Genomic DNA, 10,718 nt, shown 5'->3' with positions numbered 1-10,718 from the left:
AGAGGCTAGATCTCATTTGTAGTGTTCTAAACACTTAAGTGTTCTCAACAGAACTATAACTACAGAAAGGGAGAAGTTTATGAGTCCCCACAAACAAAACCCCCAGGATCAGAGGGTTAAATGGACAGGTCCCACAATTCTTTTAACTATCTGATAACCCAATGCTGCTTACTCATTTTAACAGTAGTGTCACCTTACCACATTTTTCTACATCTATTTTTGGCCAAATTTTCAGCAATCAGCTCTTATCGCTTTTGTAATTAATGAAGAAACACAATATGATTTCAAATTAATCCTTTGTTTTTTTCCTAAACACAAATTCATAGGATGTCAAAACACAGATAAATGGGATCCATGTCCACTATCCAGTACTACCCATATCCAAGTGAGAGATTAGAGCCACCATGGTGGACAACCCACACTGCACAAACACACACACCAATACACAAACACACATAGATGCAAACACATGAGTGTGCACAACCCACACTCAAATACACAGTCAAATACCCTCATACACTTACACACACACCCACATACACTTCCCATAGCAAACTCACACTCACCCAGATGCTCATCAAATACAAGCACACACTCACATTGACACACACTCAGCCATACTCACACAATCCCATTTGTATAATCACATTCACACCATCAGCATTCGAGAGTGGATTTCCACGTGCGCACGTATGGAAGAATACAGGCATCTCCTGACTTTGGATACCTAAAAATCGGGGAGGGCGCATGTTCCATCCTTTTTACTACACCCTGCAACAACCCACAAAGATGAAATGTACCTTGTTCGATATTTCAAAGTACTTTACTTTGTGATGAAGGCACACAGCATCCATCAAACTTGGAATGTTGCAAGTGAGTGAGAGAGGAGGGCACAATGAGGGCAGTGGGAAGGCAGGGTGCAGAGGGCACGGGGACTTGGAGGAATAGGGGCAAGACCCTTCAAAGACATAGAATGCCCTAATACCTGATAACTACAGACAGGGACAGAAAGCCACTAGGGAAAAGCTACAGTGGGCCCTGTGGCACTGGAGTACACTCAGGGACATCATTACGAACACAGACTTAGCTGTAGACAGATCAATAGTCAGATAGATCCAGAGAAAATTATAGATATGTGTGTGAACAGATATTCCCTAGGTCCATCTGCTTAGAGGGACTAACAGGGATGCTACTCAGGTAGCAATGAGAACCCCCAGCACCTACATCCGGGTTTCAAATACCATTCTCCAATAAAAGGCTCCTTGGAGAAATGGCTGTTTCTCAGGCAACAGAAGGGAAGAGATAATAAGAGCCTGGAGGATCTTGTAGTTGCAAAAGCACCAAGGAAGTGCTCCAAAAGTGAAAGCTTGGGGACATATCAGAGGAACTCAGTGGCCAACCTGAAAAAGCCCCAGTGTTCTATCACCAAATCTGTGACATCAAAGGGGTGTCTCCCAATTCACTTCAATTCTGACATTATCTGGCGTTAGTACAGACCCCACAAGGGAAGGGCAAAGTCCTTCACAGGACTGTCCCCAGGTCAGAACCACTGAGGAGTCTCAGGCATTCCCCAAACACCTGCACTTCTGCCAGACAAATACAAATGCAAGGCTTCACACAGGCCCCTATGATTCAGATTTCTAGGGGATGACACAGAACTCAGGAAAGTGCTCCACCTGGGATGATCATTGATAAGGTTACTTCCTATATCCGGATCCACAAATGGAGGCCACCCCAGTGTCCCGGCCACTTCACAAATCTAAACCTCAGTCAACCTGAACTTAAGGGAAACACCTGTCACGGAAACCTACCGTGTACCCATGACAATCCTCCAACTCAGCTTTGGCTAGCTTACCTTAGCCTAGAAAACGGGACCTGCTAGCTAATCATGCCCTGTTTGCCAGTTGCCCCTTCTAAGGCTCGATAAAACTCCCTTTCCCCAGATACCTCCAGAAGAGTCTCCACTGCTGTGGGACACTGCATCCCCCCAAACCATGGGTTGTCTTCCCCGGAAGAAAGGATATAAAAGTCACTACTAAACTGTTTTCATTTTGTCATTTGACATTATTTTATTACAAAAGATACCAAGAAACAGCCAGATGAAGGGATCCATAGAGCGAGATCTGGGAGGGTCCCCAGCACAATAGCTTCTGTTCCCCACCAGGACTCTCCCTGGAGCTTCTCTATCCAGAGATTTTAATCAGGGTTTTGTCACCTGGGCATGACTGATTACATCACTGGCCATCTGATTGAATGTAATCCCCATCCTTACTCCCCTCCCTGGATTTTGGCAGCTGACTGTTCCAATCCAATTGTGTGCTTGGTCTTTCTGGTGTCCAGTCCCCTGGTGGGACCAGACACACACACACACACACACACACACACACTTCCATTTCTGTTACCTCATTAGCATAACAAAGACACTCTTACCATTAAGGAAATTCCAGGGGTTTTGAAGCTCTGTGCCAGGGACCTGGGACAAAGTCCGGGGATATGTCACTTTATTATACCATGGCTCCAAAGGACCGAAGCTGAAAAATTTAAGCAACAAAATAAATAGCATAACATTGAATTATAACACAAAGTACAAAATAAATATAAATGGGTTCATGCTGATATGAAGACATCACAGAATCAACAAATAAAGGAGTTAGAAGAGACATAGCTTTCACACAGAAGAATCACAAATAATACATGTGGCTACCTAGCCCTCCAGTTGGTGGAGCTTAATTCAACACCCATCTGAACCCCAAGCACACACCACACAGCGTTGTAACTTTACAGAGAAGAAGCCTGTAGACCCTTCCTTAACTCAACAAGATTAACATCACCCAATATAACACAAGTTAATTGCATGAAACCTGTAACAGTATATGCCGTAGTGAGATGCGTGCAGTATTCAACTGGGAAACCCATCAGCCAAATTCAGGTTCAGTTAGGAGAACTTGGGGCTAGGTTATAAAATTTATAAATCCTTAGAGAGATGGTAGTCCTTTAAAACATGACTACATGGAGGAATGTTAGCATATTGAAAACGTTTTCATGTAGAAATGGCCAAATGGACCTGAGTTGGGAAAAGGAGAGAAAAAAACCCTGTTTTCACTGATCAAAAAAAAATGAAGAGAGTGTTGATATTTAAAAAAAAATTGTAAAACCACTTGTTACCTGGGATAAAATTACATGGATTTGTAGAAGGTAGATTTTTCTTTAAAATGTGAAGATGCCAACTGGCCATGCTGGAATGAGGTTGATTTTCGGGGAGCACTCTCAAATCTCTACCATGAAGAAGCAAGCAGAGCCTTCCTTTTCATTGAAGTTCTATTCAATGGATAAAGAAAATGTGGTGTATATATAGTTGACTATTATTCAGCACCACAAAAGCTGGAAATCCTGCTGTTTGCCACAACATGGACGAACCCTGAGGGAATAATGCTAAGTGAGATGTCAGTCAGATAAAGATAAATACTGTAACATATTACTTATATTGGATCTAAAAAGGCCAAACTCATAGAAACAGAGAGTGGAGTGGTGGTTCTCAAGGATGTGGGCTGGCAGATACGGGAAGGTGTTGGTCAAGGATACAAACTTCCAGTTCTAAGATGAATAATTTTGGGATTCTAATGTACAGCATGGTGACTATAGCTAACAAATCTGCATTATAGAATTGAAAGTTGCTAAGAGAATAGGTTTTAAGTATTTTCACCACACAAAAAAATGGTAATAATGTGAGGTGACAGAGGTGTTAACCAACTCTACTTTGCTACTCACTTCACAAGATGTATGAATATCAAATCATCACTTTGTAAAACCTTACACTTACACAATGTTATACGTCGATTTTATTTCAATAAAACTGGAGGAGGGGGGGAAAGACTCATCATCCTCACACTGCTTCCTTAAGATGTTAGAATCCCTTTCATATTGTGGGGGATGCCAACCGTTTTGCCTCTCTCTCTGTTTCTCTTCATTGGGATGTTGTCCCAGGCACTGCAAACTTTGTGCATATTGTGACTACCAGCATGGCAAAGAGAGTGGGATCCTGCACAAAGTGCTTGGGAGCAGCATGGGACCCATCAAGAAGTCTACCTCCATCCTTAGGTTGGTCCAGGAGGTAAGAGGAAACCCAGTTCAAATCTTTGGATGGAAAGCTATGCCAGGTAGATGGATCTCATCTGAGGTCTCTTGACATCCAGGACAGATCTATTCTTGGACGTATGGATGGGCATCAGCATAGTAGGATGCTGTGTGAGAAACAGCATTCACGGAAAATGTGTTTTACTCTAAAGGAACAGTAAAATACAAACAGCTCAACTGAAAAAAAAAAAAAAAAGAACCTAAGAAAAGATTTCAGAGTAAAACAAAACAAATGGTCAGTTCACATATAAAGAGGTATCCAATCTCAATAGTGATCAGAGAAAAATAAGTTACAAAAAATCATTTGTTTGTTGTGTGACCCTCAGTTGGTTAAATTAAAAGTTCACTAATATTGTCACTTTTTAAGATCAGTAGAAAAACATCATTTCATACTGGCTTGTAGAGGATATAGATGGGCAATGACTATATGTAACATAACATAATATTCACCACGAGTTTACCAAACTGTTACTTGCCTTTTCAATTTTTTTTCACCTTATTGTGGATTGTCTCCCTTTTGTTTTGAGTGGGTGGAAATAAATTTATACGTTCTGCATATTGTATCTCTCTGAGTGATGGCAATTGCGTTATACACTTCCATTGTTTAACTGTTCTTAAATTACATTTGCAGACAGAATGTACCAGTTTTAATGTTATAATAAGTATTAGTAGGTATAAACTTTGTGTAGGTGCTGGTTCCAAAAAACAACAATAAAAAAATATGTTTGAGTACTTTGGGAGAATGTGGATACGAACTAAGTATAAGATGAAATTAAGAAACTTTTAAAAAAAATTTGTGTTATAATAGCCTGGGAGTATTTGATTGTCTTTTATGTCCTTGAAGAATTATTTATTAGAGAAGAATTTTATGGCTCACAACTTATTTATTAGAGAGAGACATCATTTGAGCATTTGCATTCACCCTCTCTAGCTCTATTTCCCACTCAACCCCCATCCCAAAGGAGAACTTTGGAGTGGATGCACAAGACTGGCAAAACATTGGCACATTTTGAAGTGGTCTTAAGGGTAAACAAATGGTCTGTCGCTTTACTTTCCTTAATCCTGTGAAAGTTTAACATTTCCATAACAATAGCTTTAAAGAAAAGAAATCATCAGTGGGAAACTCTGTTTACAATTATTTATTTTTAGTTCACTGCTGGTTTCATTTTTATATAAAGAGATGATATTTGTCAGATATATTCAAAGGTAAAATTGACTTGTCAATTCTCCTACAGTGAAGTCTAGTCCTTAAAGATCCAGTGCAGGGGCCGGCCCCCTGGAGAGTGGTTCAGTTCTCAAGCTCCGCTTAGACGGTGAAGGGTTTTGCTGGTTTGGATCCTGGGCATGGACCCAGCACCGCTCATCAAGCTATGCTCAGGCAGCGTCCCACATAGCAGAACCAGAAGGACCTACAACTAGAATATACAACTATGTACTGGGGGTCTTTAGGGAGAAGAAGAAGAAGAAAAAAAAAAAAAAGATTGGCAACAGAAGTTAGCTCAGGGCTAATCTTAAACAAACAAACAAAAAGATCTAGGGCAAAGTTTCCACACTCATTTACCAAGAGTGGGAACTGGAGATGGAAACGCTTCATTTGCATAAAGCTTATGAAAACACATTTTTTAAAGTTTAATTTATATGTAATTTCTATAAAGTGACATTATCAGAGAGAAGAATATTGAAAATAGATGTATTTCATGGATATGGAAGAAACCTTTCTGATGAGCCTGTGTAATCCTTGCACCCTTGGGAACCCCTCACTTCTGCTTTCCTGGCGGAAGCAGCAGCAGAAATCTACCAGGGTCTTCAACCGTTTTGGGTTGGAACTGGGTCAGAAGTAAGATACTGAGGACTTCCCTCCCTTCCAGTCCCCATGTCCCCTAACTTTGCCATTTGACACCATGCCAGGACCCTGCAAAAGTGTTTCCCCATCTACACGGGTTTTTCCAGTACAGCTACAACCAGCAACATTCCTCATCTGAGCTCAGCTGAGGCTCTGATGAATGGCGGGAAAGTAGAACATTTTCAGCCAATAGGAGTGGCCCTGCCGAGGGGCTACTTAAAGGCAAGTCCATCAGGGCAAACCTCACTTCCGAGTCTGGACGCCTCGGAGAGAGGGTCTTTCGTTTGGGCTTCAAAATGGAATCAGCAACTGAAGTTCAAGACCCCCACAGCTCCTCCATCCCATGCCCCACTGACCAGCCCCCTTTCCAACAGGACTCTCTTAAAGAAAGGGGTTCAGAGGTGGAGGAGAAAGCATTCGAAGAAAAAGGCAAGACATTCTCTTCTCAGTTGAGAGCCAGTTGCACCCAAAGGCGAGGTGGGGACCTGGGCTGTGTGCATGGAGGCTGGAAGGGGGGTTGGGATCAGGGATACCGAGTTTTGTGTCTTTCGTTGGGTTTTTCTTTGCGATCGGTGATAGGAAACGTCACCCAGCCTTCAGGAGGGCTTTGAGAAATATAAGTATGACCCCCTGGAACCATATTACTCCGGTTCCCACTGGACACTGGCTGAACAGCTGCGGTGGAGAGAATTGCCAGCGAATACGGGTCAGGGAGGGTCTAGAGGGTTCTTTTGCTCTGAGGGAGACAGTCACCTAAACTCTGTCTTTTTCTCCAGGATCAGAGCCCAAGACAGATGAGGAGAACTTCGGGGAAACTGAGCTCCAAGGCGGAAACAACTGCATTGTTCCATCAGGTAAGATCTGGCTTTTCTGGGGAGGAGGCCACTCAGTCTCTCGGAGAAGGGAAGTCGGTGCGCTTGACCCCCAGGCCTTGCAGATCCTGCACTCCAGGCACAGCTGGGAGTTTGAGTTGCAACCTTGGCTCCCTGTGCGTCCAGGTTGGACTAGGTTTCCAAGGTCTCTGGGGCAGGAAGTCACTCAAACTCTGACTTTATCCACAGAATCAGAAGGCTGCTCCAATCCAGAGAGCTTCAGGAAGAGGAAAACCCGTTCCAGGGACAGCACCCGCGAGACAATAGGTAGGATCTTTCATTTGGGTCCTGAGGTGTACAGACAGAAAAGCAGGGAACCTATCCAGTGCGTGGGCAGGAAGGAGGTTCTTCAGTGTCTGAAGTGGGTTTAGACACTCTGGGATCCAGGGAGCAGTTAGGGACCTAGGACAGGCGTGGCACGGCCTCATTTTAGAGATGAGGGGGCGGAAAGGAGCAAGAGATGGCGGGGCGGGGGGTTCACAGGAAAGCGGAAGGCGCCCGGTAGAAACCCAGGAATGGTGGTCCACAGGAATTCATCTGGCAGGTCTCTCACCCACATACTTCCTCTGCAGGGGCTTCTCTACAGGAGCGCAAAATGACTTTGGAAAACAAGAAACCGAAAGGTCCTGACGCTGGCCACACCAGTGAGAGTGAGGAGATCTGGGATGCCCGCCCCAGGAGACTCCTGAAGAGAAGCCGTGGGCGCAGCAAGCGGCCCAGATCCAGGTCCCCAGGAGACCTGCCGCCTCCACTTCGGAAAACCCTGGTGACCTCCCTGCGCACCATGTCTGAGGCCATTTATCAGGACATAGTTCAGGTGCAGATGCAGCAGGTACATTCCCCGCTGACCTGGGAGGAGCTCGCCCGCCTCGCCCAGCTCCGGGGGCCTCTGTACACCCTGGTGCAGACCTTCTATGCCATGGCCACCCAGGCGGCCTATGCCTTCCCTGCTGAGGGCTGGCTGGTCCCAGCCCCACCACCAGGTCCCCAGGGTCCAGCTGAGAATGGAGGAGAAGCCCAGAGTTCCTCCTAGGAGGGAGACTGGTCCACCTCTTCCCCCAACGGGAGGCAGCTGAGGCTGTCAGAAGACCGGATTAGTCTCCAGGGAAAGGACCCTACCGTTCCGCGGCAGACGCAGCGCTGGGAGGGAGAGCAAAGCCCTGCTACCCCTCAGATTCTTCCAGAAGACCAGCAGGGCCCATTTTAGACGCAGTGCGTTAATAAAAGGGAGAACTTGCGGTGGCCATAGGAAGGGAAGAGACACAGGAAGAGGAAAGGAATATTTGAAGAATAAACTCAGAATGGGGAATTCTGGGCGTCGTTGAGGACTAGGGTTACAAAGTTTAAGTTTCATGCTAGACATTTGATGTACTCTGAATATCTTAGGACAGTCGGGCATTATTTTACAACGAGAACGAATATGAGGTTGTAATTCCCATGCGTTTGTCTGTTTTAAAATTTAGCAAAGTGAACGTAGATTTATCTCTCCCCACCCCTCCCCCCCCACCCCCCGGCCAAATTCTAAAAGGCTGTAGCTCTTCTTTCTCTTCCCCGCTGTCCACGGAGGACTGATACTGACAAGCCTTTAACAGCCTGTGTGTGGAGAAAGCTTTCTACTTACCAGTTTCATGAAATCATGCTGAAGTCATCATGTCTCTGTTGTGTGCTTTTCACTCGATAGAAAACCTAAGTTGAGATATATTAAATGCTATTGACCACGTTTTTATTCTTCAGCTGCCTCATGTTATATGCTGAATGTTAAAATTTCTTCTACTTTATAAATTTCAATTTATCCAGTTTTACTAGAGGATATTAAAGCTAATATAAATATTGTCAATTATTTTGCGTGTTGTTATTTTTTACTGTATGTAGTTTTCTGTTTGCATTTTACACTGGGATATTGCAATCGTTCATCAGATGAATGTATCTCATTTTATGTAAGAAAAATAAAATTAACCTGTTGGGATATTGTTTTATCCTCTGCCTTCTACTTTCCATAGTACCTAGTGATGAAATAAATACTGATTGTTTTTCATGTATTGTAGATTTTATGGAATTACATATATGCACTCGTATGGAATTTATTTTATTGCATGTGTGGGTTGGGAGGCTGTTTCCTTTCCACCTCCACTTCATCTCCACCTTGACTTTCCTACACCTAACAGCTCTTGTTGTAAGTAGAGGATCAGAGTTTATCATTCCATTGAATGGGGCCAATTCAATGACACTATTTTCCAAATCAATTTGAACCCACGGCATGGCTTCAAAATACACTAAGCAGGTGCCTACATATGCACAAAAATTACAGTCACATCCGGAGATTAGTGGTCTGATTACAAAATGAAAACATAAAATCCTTAAAATAAATCTAATAAACTGTATCAAGTGTATACGAGAAAGACCACAGAAAATTCTTGAAATATATGAAGGTAGACATAAACAAAGATAAAGTTACAGCATGTTCTTGGGTGAAAAACTCAATATTATGAAAACATCAACTGTGCCTAAGCTAATTTATAAATTTAATTTGGTCCCAATAGAGATGGCACCATCAGTTAGTTATTGGAGTCAGGTATAATATTGCAAAAAAAATCCTGTAGGTGAAAATACAAATAAGGATAGGCCAGAAAACTCTGAAAAAGGAAAAACTAAAAGAGGATGAGATTTTAGTTAAGCAAGCTCCAGAGATCTCTTGTTCAAGAATGTACCTATAGTAATTAATGATTTATACACTTAAAAATCTGCCAAGAGGCTGCATCTCATTTTTAGTGTTCTAAACAGAACATTATTTATAGAAAGGGAGAAGTTTTTCACTCCCTCACAAATAAAAGCATCAGGAGTAGAGGGTTAAACGGACAGATTCTGCAATTCCTTTAACTATCAGATAAACCAATGCTGCTTACTCATTTTAAGATTAGTAGACAATCATCGCATTTTTCTACACCTATTTTTTTGCTAAATTTTCAGCAATCAGCATTCATTGCTTTTGTAATTAATGAAGAAACAAAATATGATTTCAAATTAATCCTTTGTTTTTTCCTAAGCACAAATACACAGTGGGATCCATGTCCACTGTCTAATACTCCCCAAATGGAACTCAGGCATTAGAGCCACAGTGGTGAAACACCCACACTGCACAAACACACAGACCAATGCACAAACATTTGCACATAGGTGCAAACACATGGGTACGCACAACACACTCAAATACTCAGTCAGCTGCCCTCACACACTTACCCACATGCTCACATACACTTTCCATAGCAAACTCACCCTTACACTCATGAAATACAATCGCACACCCACATTTCCACACACTCACTATTAAACACACATCCACACTCACACATTCCCATTTGTATTATCACATTCACACAGTCAGCACGCACAGGTAGACCTCCATGCGCTCATATATGGAAGAATACAGGCATCTCCTGAACTCGAATGCCTAAAAATTGGGGCAGGGGGCACTTTGCACCCTTTTTATGACACCATGCAACAACCCACAAAGATGACATTTGCCTTGTTCAGCATTTCAAAGTGCTTGACTTTTTGATGAAGAAACACAGCCACCAGCCACCGGCAAAGTTGGAATGTTGCCAGTCTTTGAGAAAGCAGGGCACAATGAGGGCAGAGGGAAGGGAGGCGATAGGTAGGGTGCAGAGAGCACAGGGGCATGGAGGAATAGATGCAAAACACTTCAAAGACATAGAATGTCCTAATACCTGGTAACTACAGACAGAGACAGAAAGCCAAGCGGGAAAAGCTACAGTGGACCCTGTGACAGAGGGCAGAGGCAGGGCCACCACTATGAAGACAGACTTAGCTGTAGATAGGTCAGTAGAAAGATAGATCCAGAGAAAATTATA

General features: G+C 43.1%; 1 protein-coding gene across 1 annotated transcript; it reads left to right on the top strand.

The window, feature by feature from the left end:
- The first annotated feature begins 6,273 nt into the window (after positions 1 to 6,273).
- LOC106822635 (protein FRG2-like) lies at positions 6,274 to 7,882 on the top strand. The gene is made up of 4 exons (XM_070498760.1): positions 6,274 to 6,454; positions 6,754 to 6,831; positions 7,039 to 7,116; positions 7,422 to 7,882. The coding sequence occupies exons 1-4, from the start codon at positions 6,274 to 6,276 to the stop codon at positions 7,880 to 7,882; spliced, it is 798 nt and encodes a 265-aa protein (XP_070354861.1).
- Positions 7,883 to 10,718: the final 2,836 nt, after the last annotated feature.

Source organism: Equus asinus, chromosome 26, assembly GCF_041296235.1.
Source record: "Equus asinus isolate D_3611 breed Donkey chromosome 26, EquAss-T2T_v2, whole genome shotgun sequence".
In the NCBI taxonomy this organism is placed as follows: Eukaryota; Metazoa; Chordata; class Mammalia; order Perissodactyla; family Equidae; genus Equus; species Equus asinus.
The sequence above is the reverse complement of the archived record's forward strand: the minus strand, read 5'-3'. Positions and strand labels throughout refer to the sequence as shown.

Bases quoted from the DNA above. Each gene is read 5' to 3' on its own strand.
- LOC106822635 (XM_070498760.1), top strand. From the start codon at position 6,274: ATGGAATCAGCAACTGAAGTTCAAGACCCCCACAGCTCCTCCATCCCA. The intron at 6,455-6,753 runs GTGGGGACCTGG...CTTTTTCTCCAG, and splicing joins CAGTTGCACCCAAAGGCGAG to GATCAGAGCCCAAGACAGAT. The intron at 6,832-7,038 runs GTAAGATCTGGC...CTTTATCCACAG, and splicing joins CAACTGCATTGTTCCATCAG to AATCAGAAGGCTGCTCCAAT.